Raw genomic sequence first — 22,813 nt, 5'->3', positions numbered from 1 at the left:
TTTTTTTTTTTTTTTTTGAGACAGAGTCTCACTTTGTTGCCCAGGCTAGAGTGAGTGCCCTGGCGTCAGCCTGGCTCACAGCAACCTCAATCTCCGGGGCTCAGCGATCCTTCTGCCTCAGCCTCCCGAGTAGCTGGGACTACAGGCATGTGCCACCATGCCCGGCTAATTTTTTTTTTTTTGTATATATATTTTTAGTTGGTCAATTAATTTCTTTCTATTTTTGGTAGAGACGGGGTCTTGCTCAGGCTGGTTTCGAACTCCTGACCTTGAGCAATCCGCCCGCCTCGGCCTCCCAAAGTGCTAGGACTACAGGCGTGAGCCACCGCCCCCGGCCTACAAACTTTTTATATAGAAATTTTCCTTCATCAGTACTGATCATCTAATTTCATACTTTAAAAATCAAACACCTTTGTCTATGAAAACATTGAGTATGTATCTGTAAGAAGTATGTATATTAACTTGTAAATCACCTGAATGGTAATTAATTATGTAAAATTTGAAACACATAAAATTATAGATGGTTGAAATAGATCGATATGATCAGAAATATCTTCATATATATTCTTGTACACACTTTGGGATATGTGCACCTTACTGTAAAGACCACCAATATAAAGGATTGTATTCTCTGGTATAACTTAACTAAAGGTCCTTACGTGGAGAGGAATTCTGAGGAAGTTAGCTCTAAGTTTTGATTTCTCTTATTTAAAGGCATAGTAGGCTGGGTGTGGTGGCTCATGCCTGTAATCCTAGCACTCTGGGAGGCAGAGGCGGGTGGATCATTTGAGCTCAGGAGATTGAGACCAGCCTAAGCAAGAGTGAGACCCCATCTCTACTAAAAATAGAAAGAAATTAGCTGGACAACTAAAAATATATAGAAAAAATTAGCCAAGCATGGTGGTGTATGCCTATAGTCCCAGCTACTCGGGAGGCCGAGGCAGGAGGATCCTTTAGCCCAGGAGTTTGAGGTTGCTGTGAGCTAGGCTGATGCCATGGCACTGTAGCCCAGGCAAGAGAGTGAGACTCTGTCTCAAAAAAAATAAAATAAATAAAGGCATAGTAACTATATCGCATTAGGTATTTGACATAAGTTTGATCTAAGGGAAATTAAAGTTAATTGTTCTATGGGTAGAAAGGTTTAGGAAACTCATACTCGCATTCTGTTATGTATTAGTAAAAACCCATAGATGATAACTAAGCTTAAGGGTCACATACTGTAATATGTACTGAGTTAACAGCAGCAATGAACAATATCTTATCCCCAGCATATAACTATTGTAACCAAACCAACTTTCTGGAATGTAATTCATATTTATTAAATGTATGAAAAGTCTGATGACAGAAAGAACAGGAGAGCACAGAGAATTCTTAGGGCAGTGAAACTACTCTGCGTGATACCACAGTGGTAGCTATATGTTATGGTACATTTGTCCAGGCTCATAGAATGTACAGTACTAGGAGTGAGCCCTAAAGAAAACTATGGACTCTGGGTGATTCATCAGTTGAAACGAATGTACCACTGGGGTGGGGGATGTTGATAATGGGGGAGGCTCTGCATGTGTGGGGGCAGAGAGTATTTGGGAATCTCTGTACCTTCCTCCAAATTTTGCTGTGAACCTAAAAATGCTCTGAAAAAGTCTTAAAAAAATAAAATAAAATAAACTTTATGTTGTTAATTCTTCTAGGAAACCAGGAGGCCCAAACATCAAAACCAAGTGTTCTAGCTCCTGGTCAGCATTCCCTTACTATGCTGAAAGATTTGAGAATGTTCAGTGTAAATTACATCAACCCTTTTCTCACATAGCTACATTAATATACTTGATTGATTACATTAGAATATTTAAGAGTGCATTTTTGCTGCCAATAAATCGAACCAAAAGGTCAAATTAAAAAAGTTATCTATTGTTAGTCTACTGTTGAGTCTCAGTTTTAGTGAGACTCAGTGGCACTGTAGTTGCTCGGCAGGATTTAGTGCATCCAAAGTATGTATTTTTACTGAAGGTATAAGCTTCCTCAATATAATTTTATATTTTAAAAATTGTTAGTGTTATTCTTGATGGAAAACATCTGTGCAATGGGCAGGGAGTATCTTATTTGACAAGAATACTTCAGATTCAGGATTTGTGTTTGTTTATTTTATTTGTTTATTTATACTCATGTAGAATTTGGAAACCATATAAAAGTATAAATAACAAAACACAATCAGCAAAATTCTAACAATCTGATTGTTAAAATTTAGTATATTTCTTTTGTTTACTCTTTCTCTCTCCCCTCCTTTCATTGATCTCACTTATCTATTTGTTTCAAATGGAGACTATATAGGATATATATATATCCTATATATATAGGATATATATATATTATTTTGTATTTCATTTTTTCCCCTACATATTATATCATGAGCATTTCCCTAAAGCATTAACATCGTTTAAAAATGTTATTTAAAATGTCAAGTATGGACCATCATTTATTTTATTATGTCCTATTGAACATTAAAGACTTTTTTCCTCCTAAAATGGAAATTTTGATTAGATATGATAATTTTTTAGAATAATGCATTCTTGAGTGATATTATTTTATGGGAAAAGATAGTTCTCTTTTATAATCATCAGCAGTTTTTAAATTTTGTACTGATATTTTCATGAACTTTCTGTCATGTCCAAGTCAAACATGGAAAACAAGTATGGAAATATGGGCACATATAAAAAGTATTCTTAGGAATTAAAGGTAGAGTGTAAATGATATTTAATGTTAATTTCATAGCTATAAATATTAATTTTTTATTATTGTTATCTGTCTCAACTGATTACAGATTTGATATTGCCTCAATTTACTACAGATTTCTGGCAAAGATGCTTATTGTTATGGCCAATTGGTCATGAACTTCCCAGGTGGCCATATCTTGGCTCTGTGGCTTTAATGAAATCCAAGTTAGCTCCATTGAGCTGTTCACATGACAGAATGCCAGAAGATAGAACTGAAATAAAATATCCTGTTCTGGGAAAAGAAGCCACCCAAAGGACCTGTGTGTTTTCCTTATTTCTTTTTATTTCTAATTTAAGAACTAAAATTTAAACAAGAAGCAGCATTTTGAATTCAGAAGTGAGATAAATCCAGATGTCTAGAAATGAGTAATTAAATTACCTAGGTTCATAGTGTAGTCAAGTGTGTTGGTATATTTTTTATTGCTTTACTAATATGCTAATATTTCTATTTTTTATTTCTTCTAAACATATCTGAGCACTTTAGAACTACCAGCAAGTAAATTTTTCTTTTATCACCATCATCAACATTCTGTGGGTAACTGATAGCGTATCTTTGATAGAAATGGAAGTCTCTGTAAAAATATTCTGTGCTTCTTGTGAGAATTAGGTGATAATGATATTTTTGTTAATTCACATGCCCTGGGTGCTGGTCTTTATGCTTCAGCTTGTTTAATACTTTCAATAACCCTGGAAGGTCTATTCGAAAGATGAGGAATCTCAGGCTAAAAGAGTTTAAGTTGCCCAAGTGGCCTCTGAGGCTAGTAAGTGGTTGAACAGGACTGAAGCCCAGGTTGTCTCTTCTTAAAAGGCCATGAACATAGCCACTAGGCTTATTGCCCCAAGTGAAAGTGATCTTCTCTTTCTTTAAATTTCCATGACTTTGTTTGTACCACGCTTATCTCACACAGTCTTGTTTGCACTTATTTGTTTCATATTTATTGTTGGAATAATTTGTAGGCTTTTGGGATTAGAGGTTGAAAAACTGTGAATTCTCAAATTGTGTAACCCAATAAAACACACCATCTCTGCAAGCTACACAATACCTTCTAATAGAAAACTAATAAATACTTACATATTAACTACTACTATAGGCTAAGCTCTGGCTAGATCTTGGAGGTGAATGGACACAGACATTTGTTGTAAGCATAGTAGGAACTATGAAGACTTCGAGTTTTCATGAGGAAGGAGCTCACTTTTATCGAATGCCTACTACATACATTGTTTTATAATATACGCTTTATCCCATTTAATTCTAACCAATCTGTCATAATCATAATCTTCAGAAAACTGAAGCTCAGAGATATTAAACAGCTTGCTATAGATAGTTAGCAGCAAGACCAGAACTGGTATTCATGTTTGTTTTATTCCATAGCCTATACTTTTTTCACTTTTAAAATTCCATGGGTACAATAATCTATTTTGCTACAACACTAAAATAGTATAGAAACCTTTCTGATTGTACTCTAAAGTTAACTCTTGTCTCTATTATTGTGGCCAAAGATAGAGGAAGAAATAAGTGGAGCATAAATATCTGAAGCTAAGTACAAGGCTGATGTACCTTTGAGAAAAAGTGTTGAAGTATTAGTACCATCATTATGTTAGCTCTTAATGCAACAGAAGGAGAAACAAGAAATTGTTTATAATGTTATTCAGAGTCACTACAAACTATTGAGTATTGTGTTAGGAACTATGCTAGTTGTTTACACAGTATTAGCTATAGAGAAACACTGAGGAAAGGTATTTCCAAGTTAATTTTATACACGGAGGCACACATTGAAGTGCAGAGGGTTAAGTAACTTATCCAAATTCACACTACTAATAATTTAGAAATGGTATGAAACGTAAGTCTTGACTTGAAATACAGAGCTCTATTACGTTTTACTTTAGTGCTATCTTTAGAGGATGTCTGTTAAAAACATTTCATAAAATCTTATTTTGAAAGAAGAAAAGACTTGTGCAGTGCTTTCTTTGTTTTGAATGCCAAGAAAGTATGGTAGCAATTGCTAATTTCTATCTGTAATTGTGTTTGAAATATTGAGTGTGTCTGGAGTTTCATACATGAGGCAAGGTCAAAACGTACATGAAATAATTATAATCAGTTCTGCCCAGGGTGAAACATTTGTAATCTTACTCTCAAATTGTTTGTCTCTTGAATTTTCGTCTGTTTGTTATCTATGTTATATTTATTCAAAGTTTATTTTTTAGGTAGGGGGTGTATCAACATTCTTAATCTTTGTGAAATTCATTGGCAGGCAAATTTATAGTAGTGTTTGCTCAGTTGCTTAGGGGACAAAACCAAACAGCATATTGGTTGTGTTATGTTGAGCTTTGTGGTTTTACAGTGTAGGAAGTCCAGTCCTTGTTCAACAACACGTAACCATTTCTGTTCTAAAAGTTTTTCTCTTATATGTAACCAGTGGTTTAAAAAAGTATTTGGAGAAGACTAAAGAAATTTAGATTCCAAAACAAAGAAATAATGCCACAATCAAATTAACCAGGAGCTCTTTTGTTTCTACAATGATTAAACATTTAAAAATTGTCTTTGGAGAATAAGAATTTATTTGAGTGTGGTTCACAGTAAAGATCATGGTCTATAGAATCAGACAGATCCAGATTGAAATCTGGGCTCTGCTCTTCATTTGAAAAATGAAGTTAATAATACCTAACTTGCAGGGCTGTTTTGAGGAGTATATAATAAAATAATTGTATATGTGTGTACAGTGGGAGACACAAAGTGGATGGCTATTACTGTTGCCTAGTATTTCCAACTCAATACCTAAACATATAAAACATATTCACTTTGAAGATATTCAGTTAAGACTAAATATTAAAGAATTGAGAATAGAACTTCTGCATTGCATGTGGTAAATCCACATTCTAGTCTGTTTTTCCCAGAAATTACCCAAGGTGAGTGAAAAACAAAAATATAAACAATCATGTTTTGTGAAACCAGGAGACTGCCAAGCACCAGATCCCCTAACAGAAAAAATGTCTGCCCAAAGCAGTGGACATTGTAGAGTAGGATGTGGAGATGGACAAGAGTGGAGAAAAAATGAAGCAGCTGTACATTGATGAGAGAGCCATTTTTGAGGATGAGGGACACAGGCTGAGGTGCGATGTCTGAACTCCATTTTCATAGCAGGACAAATTGGGTACACCAACAGAGAGCAGGAGCTTTTGCAGACCCAGTTTGGTTGTGAGCAGTAAAGGAGATGGGCCAAGCACATGAAAACACAGGCCATTGTTTCAGCAGGCAACCAGTTTCTATTGCAGTGGAGAAGAGCATGTTTGCATTAACAAAACCACCCCAGCTGCCAGGCCTATTGGTAAAGGAAATGTAAAAGGCAAATAAATGTACAACAAAACCTTTCATCATAGGAAAAATTGCTATTAGTCTGGAACATGTCTCTGGACCATTCCCTATATGAACCTCCAGCAAATAGCTGGTATAGAAGAAACTCACCAGTTTCAACACTGTATGATACACAAAAGGACTGGGCCAAGATCTTTAAAATAAATCTCAAGAAAAAAACGACAAAATGAAAAAAGAAACTAAAAGTTCAGGAGAAATATAACAAAATAAAACAGTGTGGCCATGAAAGAGACAAAAATTGTTATTGAACATTGTGCCATAAGTTTAAAAATAAAGCAAAACCAAACCTTAAATATCTGTGTCTGTGAAGGATGAGTGCAAATCAAAAAATGAACTCAGAAAAGAGATAGTAGGGGAATAGTGAAAAGGCTCAAAGAAATTGAAGAGAAAAATAAAACCACAATAAAAATCAAGGTAAAATTGGCAGGAGAACAAGAAAGAATAAATACTGATGAAAACATAGCATCAACCTAGAGAGAGGATTGATGTGAGAAAAGTGAGCAAAATGAAACAGAAATTTAAAAAGAGTTTTAAAAGATTACAGAGAAAATGGTAGGTAGCTATGGAAGATAGACAAAGGAAATCAAGCATGGACATTATTGGAGTCTTTAATAAAGAAAATGGAAATTATGTGACAAAATGAATAGTTGAAGATATATATTAAGAGAATTTCCATAAATTAAAGAATACATGAATTTACATGTTGAAAATGCATACTAAGTCTAATGGAAATTGCCCCAAAGCCATCAACATAAAAATATATCCAAGTCAAATTCAGAGATAGTGAAAGAATTCCTTGGGTGGCCAAGAAAGACATTGCTTGTAGAAGAAAAACATTAATGTGACCTTTAGCTATTAATATTCTATAACACATTTGAATGCTATTATAGAAGATAATGGAGCAACTTTTACAAAATGTTCAGAGAAAGAATGTGACTCAAGAATTTTATAGCCAACAACAATGTTCAAGTACAAAGGCAATAGCAAACAATTTTGAACATGTACAACTCAGGGAATATTGTTTTCATGAGACATCCTCAGGAACAGTGTAGAAGAAAAACAACAGTCAACCAAGAGATGTCGAACAAATCTATAGCAAAAATACTAGCAATGAGCATTAAATTTATATTACTCTTTGACTAAGACTAAGCAAATATGGGGATTAGGGTGACAGGACAGACTATGTGTTAGTAGTACCGACAGTAGAAATAAGAAACCTTATAAAAGTAGGGAAAACAAAAGGAAGGAACGTAGGAATATAGTAAGTACATTTATTTCAAATGCAAATTAAAAGTAAGCTTGATAATTAAGGCAAAATTTACTTTAGGTCAAATAAATCTTAAATGAGTCAAAAAGAACAATTTCTAATGTTAAACAAGTTAAAGATAACATTTTATAAAAGATAGAGACATTCACAGTGAATATACAATAGTGATATACCAATAGCATAACATCAACATTCCTAGAACAAAACAATAATAGAAGAAATAGAAGCACATTAGAGTAAAAAATTTGAATTTTCTTCCACAGTTCATGACAGATTAAGAAGACAGAAATATGGAAATCTATAGAAAACCTGGTTAATATAATTAATGTGGATCTAATTGATATATAAAACATTGTTGCCTAAAAATAGAGAGTATATCTTCTTTTCAAGTGGCCATGAAATGTTAATAGAAACCAATCAAATATATTACCATAAGCAATATTGAACTAATTACAATGAAATAAAATTTGAAAATTGTAAAAAGGGGAAAAATTTTTAAAAAGCTTCATCAAATTAAAAAATATCTCTTAAAACCATGTCAAAGAGGAAATCCAACCTAAAATTTTTAAAATCTAGAAAATAAAGATAATAAAACCACACATATCATAAATGATGGGATGTAGATAAAATCCTTAGAAGAAAAGTATAGATTTAGTACTCTAAGTAGTAAATTAGGAAGTTAGAAGAAAAGAACAAAATCAACCCATGCAGAGTAAAATGAAATAATAAACATAAAAATAGAAATAAATGAATTAGCTAAGAGATAAATAGAAGTATTTCTTCTTTGAGAAAATAAACTATTAGCAAAGGAACTAAAAATGTAGAGACATAAATGTATGGTGTAATAGAGGATAACAAGGAAAATATCTTGAAATTATGAAAATTTAAAGTCATAAGAGATTTTGTTTATTAAACTCAAGATAAAAATTTGAAAAATTGAATAAAGTGGTTACACTTCTAGAGAGAGATAATTTTCTAAATGACTCCAAAGCATGTAGAAAATACAATCAGATAAATTAACTGAAAAAACAAAACATAGAAAAATCTATGCACCACCATCATCAAAAGCACAAGGCCCTAATGAATTCACAGGGGAATTTTACCAAACCCTTAAAAACTTGATAATGTCAATGGTATTTAAATTCTTCCAGAGAATAGGAAAAGGAAATTTCACAATTTTTAAAATGATTTGAGCATGATATTGACATCTAAATTTAATAATGGTTGCACTTAAAACTTTAGATCATTTATATTCATGTTCATGCAAATAACTTCAAAAATCCTAAGTAAAATTTGACAAACAGAATCTAGCATTCATTAAAAGCATAAATATCCTTAATAAGGGTGTTTATTTCAGGGGCATGATAATAGTTCAATAAAAGGGGATCTATTAACATTACCTCTAAGGAAAAGAGCACATTATTATATTAATATACATAAAAGGTATTTAACAAAATTAGTATTAATGCTTCATTTAATTAAAATACCCCAAACCCTATTAACATAGGAGGGAATAGATGAATATTTTCTTAACTTTATAGAATGTATCTGTTTCAATTCTAAATCCACTATCACCCTTAATGGAGAAAACACTAGAAGCACTTGCTAATTTGAGGAAAAAGACAATGATGTCCATTATCACCAATATTATTTAGCATTTTTCTGGAGTACTAACCAATGCAATTAGATAAGAGAAAAAAATTAAGATATAAAAATAGGAAAACATTTGCAGCTCCTATGATTGTGTACCTGGAAAACCAAAAGAATCAGCTGAAAATTCTTACAAATAGAAAAATGCAGTACAGTGATGAAGGAAAAATTTAATATACAGAAATCAGCAGCTTTTATAGGTATAAAAATATAACCATTTAGAAGCTGCAGTGGAAGAAAGACCCAATTCACATCTATGAAAAAGATAAAATAGCAATAAGCTTACTAAGAAATGTGCAAATTTCTATATGGGGGGAAAACCCACAAAACTTTAAAAGGCTTCTAAAGTTCCTAAAAGAACATTATAATAATTGGAATAATACACTATGGAAAGTCTCAGCATCATGTCAGTTTTTCTAAATTCATTCTATAATGCAATGTGATGTCCACATTGAATATAATAATATCCACAGGATATATTTGGTTCTAGATAGGCTGGTCTAAAGTTGATAGGAAAAAAATATATAAGCATGAATGGAAAATTTAGCGAAAGGAGAGTAATGATGTGGGACTAGCCCCACTAGATATTAAAACATATTATTAATTCTCATTTATTAAGACTGGTTCTGGTCATGAAAGGAAAGATTAACAGAATAGGATATAGAATATATATGTGAATCATAGTGGGATGCATAATAATATAAATGGAAAAAATAGACTTTTCAATAATAATGATGAGCCAGCCAGGTAGCCATCTGGAAAAAAAAATGGATCCATACCTAATACCTTACAGCAGCATAAATTTCAAATGGATCATAAATGTAAATGTAAATCATAAACCATGAAAATACTAGAAGACATCATAGGGGAATTCTATATAACTTTAGTGTGAAGAAAGCTGTCCCAACTATGATAAAAACCAGGAACCATAAGAAAAAGATTAATAAATTTTACTTACGACATAAAAGAAAACTATTTCCATATGGCCAAAATTTCTATAAGAAACATCAAACTAGAGGAAATATTTTGTAATTCACATCACAGAAAAAACCCTCATTTACTTAATATATGAAAAGATTTTAAAAATTGCCACAAAACCCCAACAACCCAATATAAAAATAGATTAAGATGATAGACATTCATTTTGTATAAAGGAAATAAAATAAAGATCTTTTCTTGTTACTGTTACATTAAGCAGCCCCTCTTCTCATTATTTCTGTCTTAATAGCCTGCTTATTTCAATTGTAGCATTTATTCCCACTTGTTTTTTTCCTCTTTGCCTGTTTACTTGTTTTATTCTCCATTTCCTCTCTAAGATGATGAAGTTCACGGAGAATGGGATTATATCTTTTCTTCCACAGTTGCTTCAAGCACAATGCTGTCAAATAGGAAGCATTTAATAATGTTCTATTCTATTTCAATCTGTTTTATTCCTCCACCAGAAAAATACCTTCTAAACAGCCCTTCCTTATCACCTGTGCCAAACACATTCAGCTTTTTTGTAAATAAACTTGATAAATGGGCGGAGATTACATAATTAAAAAGAAGTCACATCAATTCACCAAGTAACTGGGCCATACTGTGGACTGTCTTAGACTTTTACTAGTTGGCTTCAAGCACAAGCCCTGATTAGAAATTATTTGTTGAATTAAAAGGTATCAGAAAAAGTGTGTTTGCCAGGAAAGGTCTTAATTTTTTTCAGTTTATTCTTTGGCAGAATGTACTGCTTCATTAATAACTTCTTCAGTGTTTTGAACTTAATTTTGATTGCTTTGAATTTTCTTCATTCTTTTATTGGTCTGTTTGATTTTTTTGATTTAATAACCATGATGGCATTCATAGACATCATTAGAGATCATCTATGCATGATTCAAAAATTCTATTAATGTTTACTATTTCTCTAATATTTTTTAGGATTAATTGTCATAATTGTTATATTTTAAGAGATTTTTCAATAGTTAGTATTGTCTTTTTCTTAAAGCTTACTCTGATAGCCATACTAATATTTTTGAAGTTCTTCAGATATCATGCTTTTCATTTTCTTAGTTTTTGTTAAATATTTGCCTCTTCTGAAGTTGGTTATTTATGTATCTGTATGTTTTTATTATGAACATTTATTTGTATACATGTATATTTATATTTTCTCTGTTTTGCCAGTTAAGCCACAGATTTTTGAAGATAGAGACTGTACTTTATTTTTTCTATAAATTGATATAGTGACTATTTTAAGGTAGTAATTTGTATATATTATTTAAAATTGTTTTCTGACTATTTCTGTAACTTCACCATCATCAAATAGTGAGGATCACTGTCTAAGTGCTGGAGATTCAAAATGTCACACATGCTGTCATTAGAGCAGTTATAATCTAGCTTTGGAGACTTAATATGCAGGTAAATAAATGTAATTATTTAGTGCTACATAAAAATTATTCCAAAACTTAGTTTTTTTTAACACAATAATCATTTATTATTTGATAGTTTTTGTGGTTCAGGAATTCCAGCACAAGTGAGCTGGGTCCTCTGGTTTGGTGTCTCTTACAAGTCTATAATTAAGTACTGATTGGGTTTGTGGTCATGGCAAAACTTGACTGAAGAAGGGCCCACTTCCAAGTTACTCATATGGTTGTTGGCAGGATTGAGTTCCTCCTGAACTGTAGGTCTCAGGTACTTGCTAGCTGTTGGCCAGAGGCTGTGCTCAGTTTCTTGCTGTGAGGGTCACTCCATAGAGGAACAGGCTAGCTCACATGGGTGGTTCCCATGACTGGTTTCCATCAGAGAGCAAGAGAGGGCATGCAAGACAGAAGCCACGGTTTCTTTATTATCTAATCTTGGTAGTGACATCTCATTACTTTTGCCCTATTCTTTCATTAGAAGCGAGGCACTAGGTCCAGGTCATAGTGAAGGGAAGGAGATTACTCAAGTGTGTGAGTACTAGAAGATGGGAATCATTGGAGGCCATGTTAGAGGATGCCCACTACATCTGATAAATACTGAGCAAACGGTGAGGACATGTCATTAAAAGAATTCAGTAGAGTGAGCTCTGATTCAGAGGAGTGAGTCTTTCTACAAAAGTTGAGACTTGAGTTGAATCTTGAAGAAAGGTGTGATAAGCAAACGGGGAAAACAGCTGCTTCTTATATAGAAAAAATACAAATGGAAGTGTAGAGGTGGACATTTTTCCAGATTACTTTGAAAACAGTGACAGGTAATATAACTCAACAGTAGTATTTTCATTTCTCTTTCAGTGTCTTTGCTGATTATTAATATTATTAATGGATGGCTGTAAAACACATGTTAATTATTGCATTTTGGTTTGAGTTTGAATTGTATAACACAGAAACAATCTCTGCCTTTTAGAGTTCAGGTTCTAAAGACAAGGCTTGATATAATCAGTTAATAGGAATGTGCTTTAGAGTGAAGTAGAGAAGCATGGGAACTTGGAACAAAGATATTGAAACCCTCTGTGTGATATCAGTGGTTAAGAGTGGACTGATCACCGTAATGCCAGAGAATGTCATAGAATGTCTCTTGTTTCTCCTCCATAGTTTTCAGAAAGTCTTGGACATGTGCCACAGCCCACTGGCATTTGTGTGGACGCACATGCCTCTCCTTGCAATTGCAGCACTGTGCTGGTGACTTGGGAGGGGAGGAGGTGGCACGGCTTATACGTGGATGCTTTCCCATTATCAAGTATCAGCACAACACACAGGTTCTGTCTTAGGTTCAAAGGCCTTTGGAGAAGATTCAAGCTGGAACAAAGTAATTAACGTCATTGGCCTTAAAGATACCAGGATAACTTCCTAATCTAGGATGCTTTTAGTTACCAAGGTGAATACTCTGAAGTTCTTCATCTTAAAAGTACTTACATTTAAGATGGATAGTCACATTGATGATTCAGTTTCATGTTCAATATTTACAATTATAATGGATATTTCATATTTTAAATATTACTTCTATGAAAAGAAAAAAAGTAAGACAAATATACATGTGCATATGAAGAGGCATACAGCATTACAAGAGTGTATAGAGAAAATCAAAACCAATAATATGCAGAAAAAGAGAATCAAAAGTTGGCTGTGGTTGAATTTTGATGTTAAAAGTATGAATAGTGTTTTATTTCATTCACTCAAAAGAAATTCCTTGTATATTCGATAAAGACTAACAATAGGGAAGAAGACATTGCCAAGAGTCATGCACTTAAAAGATGAAAGCTTGAAGTGAGAGGATTGAAAAAAGAACACCACATCAGGACAATGACTGTTTTGATTAGACTCTGATACTTAAACTATTTTATCTCACAATGTTAACAGATAACAGTTCAAATTAATGCTTTCCTTGTTATCTTGCCTACTGCTGAGAAATATTTTTGTGCCTTTTCCCCCCAGTGACCATTAATAAGCAAATTAATAACCATACACAGACAAAGTTCATGAATACAGCTTGAAGCTTGTATGTGATCAGGCAAAATTCTGCCCTTTCTTAAATTGTAAAACAGTACAATAATTTGAAAAATAAAAAAGTACTCATTATTCTATCCCAAACATCAATTTTTGCTCTGGTATTACCTTTCAAAATTTGTCCTTATTATGTGTTTTTGTAGATAATTGCAATCAAAGTGTATATACAACTCCATCTTTTGCTTTTTTTATTTAATATTATATGGTAAACATTGGCTTATGTTTATACATGGAATAACAGTTTTATAGAATCATATGTTTTTGATTTTTTATCTATTTTGACATTGTTTATTGATATTCTAATGTCAGCATCTTTTTTTAAGTTAATTATAACAAAAAGGGAAGTAATTTTAACACAAGACACTTTTAAGACTTATAATACCTATAATACACATAACTATAATAAATTTCCCCAAAGTGGTAGTCTATAATCATATCAACAGTACAAATATTATAGGTTTATCATGACACTGGCTTGAGTAATAATATTTTTAAACATTTTTTTCTCTGTTACAAAGTATACTTCAAAATTGCAAGTTTTCCTCTCTTTCTCTGTAACTAAATATGAGCTTTACTCCTGTGCTTGTTTTTTGCTTTTTTTTAATGAGTTTTCCTTTCATGTAGTGATTAGAGCTTTATTTTTTCTTATAAATTTGAACAATCTTTTCAGATAGTATAGGTTTTAACCTATTTTAATTGTTGATTAAAATGCTGCCAAATCTGCATTTATATTTTATTTCAGGCTTTAATTTTTATACATTCATATCTGTTTGTGTTTTCCCTTGTGATTTCTTATATTACTTTGAAAAGGAGAATGCTATTCTTTAGATCTGATATATATTCTAATTTAGAGTCTGTTAACTATAATGGTTATATTTAATCATTTAATCCCTTTGGAGCTTATTTTACGATATGCTGTAAAATATGAAATAAAGTTAAATAATTTAAAAATAATCCTACTTCATGCACCTTGAGATATAATAATTTTGTATAGAGATTATTCATTCTTTTTCTATTATTTCGTATTTATTAGAATACCAGCACTCCTGTCCTCTTAGTTATTGATGCTTGTGATGTCCTTTACTGTTTGTCAGTTTCACTGATGGAACTGCTCGCTTGCTTTTCAAAATAAGTTTAAAAATAATTTTGCTAAGTGTTTTAAAACACACAGGCGATAAAAATCCTTTCTGAGATTTTGATTTAAATGTATTAAGTCCATAAATTAACTTATTTGTTCTCTCAACATGTGGAAATTTGAACATTAATTATTCTTTGTTAAGGACTTACAAACCGATTTTTTTCTTTTTCATCAATATTTTACCTCTCTTTTCATTATTTTTCTTTTCTTTATCCCTAACTGATGACTAGACTTATTTGGAAGAATGTTAATGTTAAAAAATTGCATACGAGAGCAATTAAAACTTTGAAGTGGGCCAGGAGTGGTGGTTCATAACTATAATCTCAGCCATTTGGAAGGCCAAGGCAGGAGGATCACTTCCAGCCAAGAGTTATGAGACCAACCTGGGCAACATAGTGAGAACCTATCTTTACAAAAAATAGAAAAATTAGCTGGGTATGGGCATGGTGGTGTGCTCCTTTGGTCCCAGCTACTTGGGAGGTTGAGGCAGGAGGATCCCTTGAGTCTAGGAGCTTAAGGTTGCAGTGAAGTGTAATGATGCCACTATACTCTGGCCTGGGTAACAGAGCAAGAGTCTGTCTCCAAAACAAAACAAAACAAACAAAAAGCTGTGAAATGAATTCCAATATTCTTATCCTGAAATTTAAAACACACTTCTCCATATTATTATTTAAATTTATATCTTTGAGTATATCTTATCAATGTATGGATATATTCTGTTGTTAAAAATGACATTTTATGTTTAGGAATATATGTAAAAATGAGAGTTTGAACTTTATGGGTCATTAAAAATCCATGGCTGTTTTTCTGCAAGAGTACTTGCTGTTGCCCTGGCCAAAGTCCAGTCTAAGCAATAACATCCTACTGTGTCCCTCAAAGCCCTGTGTCTGTTTTTAAGGCATTCTTCTTTGCTTCCTGTACTAAATATCTGTGTAATATTGCTGAATTCATGTTAACAATTTTTTCTACATCTCATTCAGCAGTCCATGAAGTGAAATGATCTGTGCATTATATATATATATACACATTATATATATATGTATATATATATACACACACACACACATACACACGCTGTGCACTTTTGTTCAATGCACATATTTAAGGTTATCATACTAATTGTTAAATGAATAACCTCTTTGGAGAGTGGAACAGAATGCTATTTAATCACTGTTAGATAACATGCTATGAATGAATTCATCATTGACTTTATAAAATACAACAAATACATCATTTACTGCCAAAATGATCATAAGGGCCGTTAAGTTGTCCTGAAAATTACCTATTCTAATTTGAGTAGGAATGTACTCAGTTAAATGAGTCCTGTAACATGCTTGGCATTAGCTCAGCTCAAAGTTAGGAAACAGGCCAGGCGCCGTGGCTCACGCCTGCAATCCTAGCACTTTGGGAGGCCAAGGTGGGAGGATAGCTTGAGCCTAGGAGTTTGAGACCTGCCTGGGCAGGAGATCTGTGTCTAAAAAAAAAAAAACAAAAAACAAAAATAACAACAAAAAAATTAGCTGGGTGTGGTGGCATCTGTCTGTGGTCCCAGCTACATAGGAGGCTGAGGCAGGAGGATTGTTTGAACTCAGGAGTTTGAGGTTGCTCTGAGCTATGATCCTTCCACTGCATGCCAAGGGGAAAAGAAAGGTCAGGAAACAGTCTGTTTTTGTCAAATTGATGCAGATCATTTAAAAATAAGGCAGATCCTCTGATTTATGTATTTCTTTGCTTCTTCTATAATGCCTTGCAAATGTTGATTAGTTTATAATACAGCTTAGCTTTTCACATATTTATTCAGCTTAAATATCAATATAAAGTCAAGAACTCTATATTTTTAAAAAGAACAAAGAAATTGTGAACACTGTTATTAAGTCATGCTCAGGCAGTGTTTAGACCGTAGAAGGTAGTAATAAATATTCCTCTTATTATCAAGGAACCACTTTGAGTAAAGAAAAAGTAGAAGTAGCAGAAATCTGTTAGTGGAAAGGAAAAAGGAAGTGAGGTACTGGATACTGATCTTGCCAAATGAAGCAGTGAAAGAAAATATTATATTGTGAATTTCTTTCCATTATTTACTTAAGTACAACCCAGCAACTCAGATTAAGAGAACAATGGTCGAGATGTTGGAAATAAATCCAACCCATCTGATAAATTCCTAGGAAATGGGAAATAATACAATTATTGAATAGGGAAAGGACTTCCTAGAGTTTCAGATACTATTACTATTTTAAATTGAAAATCTCTGGAAGATAACAAATTTCTTATGTTTATACAATACATATTACCTTAATGTTTCTTTTGTTTTTAAAAATAAGTTAGAAGTGGAAACTTGTATCTATTAATTATCTGTATCAATAGCTTGATTAAAGTAAAGAAGAAAACATTTTGGTTACATTGGAAACTGAAAACTTTTTCAGTTGACTAATCAGTGTCATCACTGATCTTGCAGCATGGTCTTTAGCTACAGCATTGAGGTTCCATGATGTAGTGAGAAGAACAAGAAATAAAGAATGTGAAGGCCTAGGTTTAACTTTTATAATTTTTTTCCTCCTTCTTCCCCTTCCTCCTATCTTCACACATTTATTGGGAATCTACTACATTTACACTGAGAAAGTTTATCCCCTCAAGGTGCTGACAGTCAAGAGAGGCAGATATAAAAGCAATCAGGCAATCATAATATCAAGTGGTGGATGCCGGCTTTCATGTTGCAGGCACATACTATCATTGTAGCTCTTAAAGAGGCTGGGCCACTTTGATTAATCACCTAAGTTTCCATTGTCAATATAATTATATCTTACCTTGTGAGGTTGAGTATTGTGAATTGTAAAAATATTTGCAAATATAGATCATTATAGGTAATAACTTATTTGACACAATACAGAACTATCTTGTGAACCTGATATATAGAATTTAAAAAGAAACTAGGATTAATAAAGAACTTTTTTTCTCTAATTTGAAATCCATAATTTTCACCACCTTTTTCAAATCTCCCTTAGTTCTTTCTGAAAAAAAAAGTCTCTATTTATTAGTACTTCCACACTATCTTTTCTCTGCTTCTATTTCTGTACTTGTTATATTGTACCGTAATTCCTTATCTACACCTTTATCTCACAAGACCACTGAGGCTTTGAGGGCAGGATCTATGTTTGTTCATCTTTATGTTACCAACAGTAAGCACCTATAGTATATGTTCAATATGTGTTTGTTAAATAGACTTGAGAAGTGATTTTCTAACTTGCCTTCTTTGTATGTTTGATTATACTGTTTACTAGGCAAGAGATAATTTTCTTCAATCTATTAAAAGAAATCTAGGCATGTGACAATAAAGATTTTTGGATGTTGTGTTCATCAAATTAGAGACTCTGGACATGGCTCGTCCTGCTTGTGGTCCAGAGAAAAGGAGTGGGAAATTAGTTGTGCTACAATTCACAGAATGGAGATCTTGAAAAAGAGAGAAATAGTAAGCTGCATAGGTTGCTCAGCATAGAAAATGTTACCAGATATTTTAACGTCTTTCTTCACTCCCAAAATTTTTCAATTTCGTTCTCTCTGGACCTCAAGTTTTCTTGTCTGTAGGATGAGGGGATTGAACCAAATGATCTTTACTGCCCTTAGTAGCTCTATAGTTATATTTTAGATTGATTCTGGGGGATGGTCATGATGGAGACTCAGACTTTGGGGGGGGGGAAATGGGCATTTATTGAAACCTTAAAATCTGTACCCCCATAATATGCCGAAATAAAAAAAAAAATAAATAAATAAATAAAAAAATTTTTAGTGGGTTTTCTTTGTGAACAACTAGATAAAATAAAAGGAAAAAGTGGAGATGGATATCTGCATTCTGTTAAATATTATGCATGTTCATTCTTCCTATTTTTTATTATGGAAAATATTATTAAGACAACCTTAAAGCAAATTAGAGAAAAGGCACAAAACATTCAAGGAGATAGAGTTTAAGTTAGGCTTATGTACTGAGAGGTGCATGGGCAGGTAAAAGACAAGGGAGATGACCATGGAGATTCTGAGCAAGTGTAATAGCTTCAAAGTTTGAAGTTTGGATAAATAGAAGAGAGAGCCTGGATTGCCTTAGAGAGTTCCCGTTTAATTCTACAAGTTATAGAGGACCATGTTCAGGCAGGAAGAGAGGACGAAGTTGTACCTGCTGAATGTCATCAAAGGCTTGGCAAGGGATGAAACCAACATGAGCGAAAAGAAAAGAGGAAATTGCTAATGACACAACTGGCACAGGGTTCTGTTATGTGAAGAGAAAGACTGGAATGGAAGCAAATTCTGAAAGGGAGGAGGACTGATTTTGCCAAATAGTCGTATCATTCAGTTAAAATGAGTTGGAAAGAATGCTTACAGCTGGAGGGATATGACAGTTCGGCAAGCTGTTACCTCTCCTGAGTATTTCTCATAACTGATAAAAGATTTATCTCAGCTGTTCAGTGTGGTTTACAAAAAATGTTTATTAATGAGCTTTAAGAGAGATTTCCTATCTTTGTTGAAAACAGGTGTATATTTGAAAGTCTCTGGGTAACTAAAATGAAGCTATTCAGTCCTCTTATTTTAGTGTCATCCCTTGATCCCTGCTCTTGAAGAACAGGCATATATCCAGAGATTTTTTTTATTGTTATGGGGAATGTTCTTGCATGTCTACACTCTTTATTCTTATATAATTGGTTTTTTCTAGTATTCTTTGTATTCCTTTCTGCTTCTTGAGTTTTAAATTCTTGGATTATTTCAGTATTGTGCAATGTAGGAACATAGAAGTTTGGCTTGACAATGGTGCTGACAATTTATATGTCAGGGTGTAACTGCCTGGCATATTCTTTGCTGTTTTGCATTCCTTTGCAAAGTATGCCTTTGTTTAGTCTTTAGGGAGGAGGCTTCTCCCATTTTCCATATACTCGGGACATGGCTAATGACTGTTCTGCTTTGTGTGGAATGCAGATGTTTGCATTCTCACAGTTTCTCCAATTGCCTCTTCATTCCTTTTGCAAATTGCAAGGTGTCTAATCTATAGTGAAGGATTGAGACATTTTTTCTTGTTATTTTTAAGAAAAGTTACATGGTTTATGGCAGACAAATTATATCTCCTTTCCAATTTATCTCATTTATTTTTAAAATACTACTATCTATTGTTGTAACATATATAGCACATTATAGAGGGCCTGGTTAATTAATTATTATCTTTTGAAGTTATAAAGTCCTTTTCTAGCAGTGTGCCTTTGAAGCTAGAAAATATTTTATAAAAGGTAAATGTTAAGTGTCTTTATAATTTTATATTGCTGTTGCACATTACAGTTTTGAATGAAGCCTCTATCTTCATTACATAAGAAACTTTTCATCCACCCTGAGAATTTAAGATGATATATCTGTGCACACGATATCCAGATGAATTTTAATATCCTTACTTAAATATATGCATGCTTTCTGGGGAAAGTAATTGATACTCATAAAAAAAACCACTTTCAGTTTATCTATTCTAAAAGTTGATTTTTTAAAAAGGGAATAAGCTTTAGGGATTGAAATATTTACTATAGACATTGTGTATCTTACCAAAAATAAACTCTCTATACTATATATACATATTGTCAGCTTAACCCAAACTGATATTGGGGCTTTTTCTCCTCACCTGACTTATGATTTAAGTCCTAGCTTTCCAGGGAAGACAGTAGTAGCCCCACCTGTTCCCATTTGAAGCAGAGGTATGTACTGCATACCATTTATGTAGTACATCAGGCAGTCATGAGGGTGGACACAGCCCTGAAGGTAATTGTGATCAAAGCCAGTAGTTATGATCAGGAAAATGGTGATACTGATGCTCAGCCGCCCTAGCTATGTGAAGAGAAGTAATAGGGACGATTTTCTGTACTTTTAATGTCCTTGTATCTATGCTTCTCTAAGTTTGTAAAAACCCTGAGGGATGGGGCAGTTAATGTTCACTTTTTTCTTTTTTTGTTTAGCATTAAACTTTTTATTGTGAACTAATTGAGACACATAGAAAAGTTGCAGACAAATTTACACTTCATAGTTGAGAAAACTGAATTATAGGATTAATAAATGATTCATTTAAATTCAAATAACAAAGTAGGTGCTCGATAAATATTCTCGATAAATATTTAACTGGCAAGAGTGAGAAAGAACTGAAACTGGGGTCTCCTGATTCTTTGTCTTATGACATTTTTGACTCCCCATTGCATTTCCCAAGGTTAAAAATACACTCTTTTAGGTATGCATAATTTATAGTAAATTATAAGTTATTCTTTGGTAGCTATAAATTGAGAAAGAGTATTTGGTATTTTGCTATTTCTTATTAATAAATAACCATGTGGTACACAGTGAAAGGCATTTGTAAACACAGTAAAGTCTTTAATGTTGTAGATTACTATTTATTAAACTATGTCATTTTTATCTTCACAGAAATTGGCCCAGTGACAATTACTACAGATCCCAAGAAATTTCAATATGAACTCAGAGAACTCTATGTTCAGGTGAGTGCTTGCTTTCAGTTTTCTTTTGGGGAAATGAAAAATCATGAACCTTTGGGTGATTTTCTTTATTTTTTAAAGCTAAAAGAAGTAATTGTTGGTATTTTTAAGGGACCCAATAAATACTACCTTTTTTCCCACCTGAGTCCAGAATGAACTGAACAATAGATATGGAAATAGGACAGATTGGGTTCAGAATGTCACCTTCATTGATACACTCTCTTTGGCTAATAGATAGCATGCTCTAATGGCAGAGCTGAGTAGTTGTAACAGACACTATCCCTCTGAAGAGAAACTTTGCTGACCCCTGCTATAGATAAGTCCTTCACTTAGAAATATAAGGAACTGGTAATAATCCCCCCCCCCCACACAAAATTAATGACATAACTAAGATAATTTTAATATTCTGTGCTATAAGTCAGCCATATGAAGATTTTAACTGTAAATATAATTTTATTATTACAGAAGATGAATAACATTGGTTTAAATGTTACTCTGAAAACAGACCTTAGAGATAGGGTTGCTACACACCTTGTTGGTGCTGCTTTGAGATTATTCCCACATTAATTCACTAAAAAAATTTTCTTCTTTGAGGCTATTTCACTGGACTACCCTCTGTGGTCTCTGCAGCTGTCATCTACAGACTTTTTGACCACTTTCTGTCATTCATGTAGGCTATTAGTACCTGGCTCTTTGGCTACCTTTCTCCATCAGGGCTGTCATCATCCTGGGTGACTTCAACATTTATGAGAATGATGTAGTCAGAGCAGTCCCTCCTTAGTTCCTTGACCTACTAGTTATCTTCAATGATCTTTTCTTCAGTCTGTTTTAGTATTGTATTCCCACAAACACCTCCTGGATCTTGTTATCATGCCAAATTATTCCATATCCTGAGTTACTAATTCCGACATCTTCATCTCCAACAATCACTACCTTTTCACTGAGCTTGCTGGTCCAACTTCTTACACTATAACTACTCCCTCACCCTCATCAAGAACTCCAATTCATTGACCCCTATATGTTCTCACAGGCCATCCAATCTCTACTTTTTCCATTTTCCTCCAGTCTAGCTTAGAGTTTTATCCTTTTAAAAACACTAATTTTTCTCCCATTTTCATTGCCTGCCTTTCTGTTCAAAAAGCAAAACCTCGTTCCTTAATGACCCCTAACTATTTGCATTATCCATGCTTGTCCAACAGCTGAATGCTGTTGAAGTCTCACAATACGACACTTTGATTCTCCTGTGAATTCATAACTACATATCTCAAATGTACTCTGAATTCTCCCAAGATCTTACTATGTTTCTTTGGTCAGGAAAATCTTCTATTCCTCTTAATGACAATTGCAAATTTTATCCACTCTCCTCAAATCTTTATCTCACCGTCCTCTTACTACTGGACATTTCAACAAATTATCTACTCTGAGCAGGCGACCTTACCTTCCCACACAAGCATGTGCAAACGAAGCCCTCTGCTTCCTCATAACTCTCAGATGGCCCACCTACCTCCAGCACCCTGTCCTTATTCTCTACTTGATCTCAACTCCTTGGCTTTCTCAGGATTTAACACTATCAAACTGCTTCTCTCAACTGCTTAAGAGTTGCCATTGACTTTTAAATTTGTTCAAGTCTCTCCATCAAAAAAAAAAAAAAAAAAAACAAACA

General features: G+C 33.3%; 1 protein-coding gene across 1 annotated transcript in view; it reads left to right on the top strand.

The window, feature by feature from the left end:
- The window catches only part of HMCN1 (hemicentin 1), a 447,089-nt gene that overhangs the window by 82,290 nt on the left and 341,986 nt on the right, over positions 1-22,813 (top strand). The window contains exon 2 of the mRNA XM_012736423.2: positions 21,083-21,153. Within this exon, the coding sequence (XP_012591877.2) occupies positions 21,083-21,153 (71 nt within the window). The remainder of the gene's footprint in view (positions 1-21,082; positions 21,154-22,813) is intronic.

The sequence above is a fragment of the Microcebus murinus genome, chromosome 23 (assembly GCF_040939455.1).
Source record: "Microcebus murinus isolate Inina chromosome 23, M.murinus_Inina_mat1.0, whole genome shotgun sequence".
NCBI classification, from domain to species: domain Eukaryota; kingdom Metazoa; phylum Chordata; class Mammalia; order Primates; family Cheirogaleidae; genus Microcebus; species Microcebus murinus.
The sequence above is the reverse complement of the archived record's forward strand: the minus strand, read 5'-3'. Positions and strand labels throughout refer to the sequence as shown.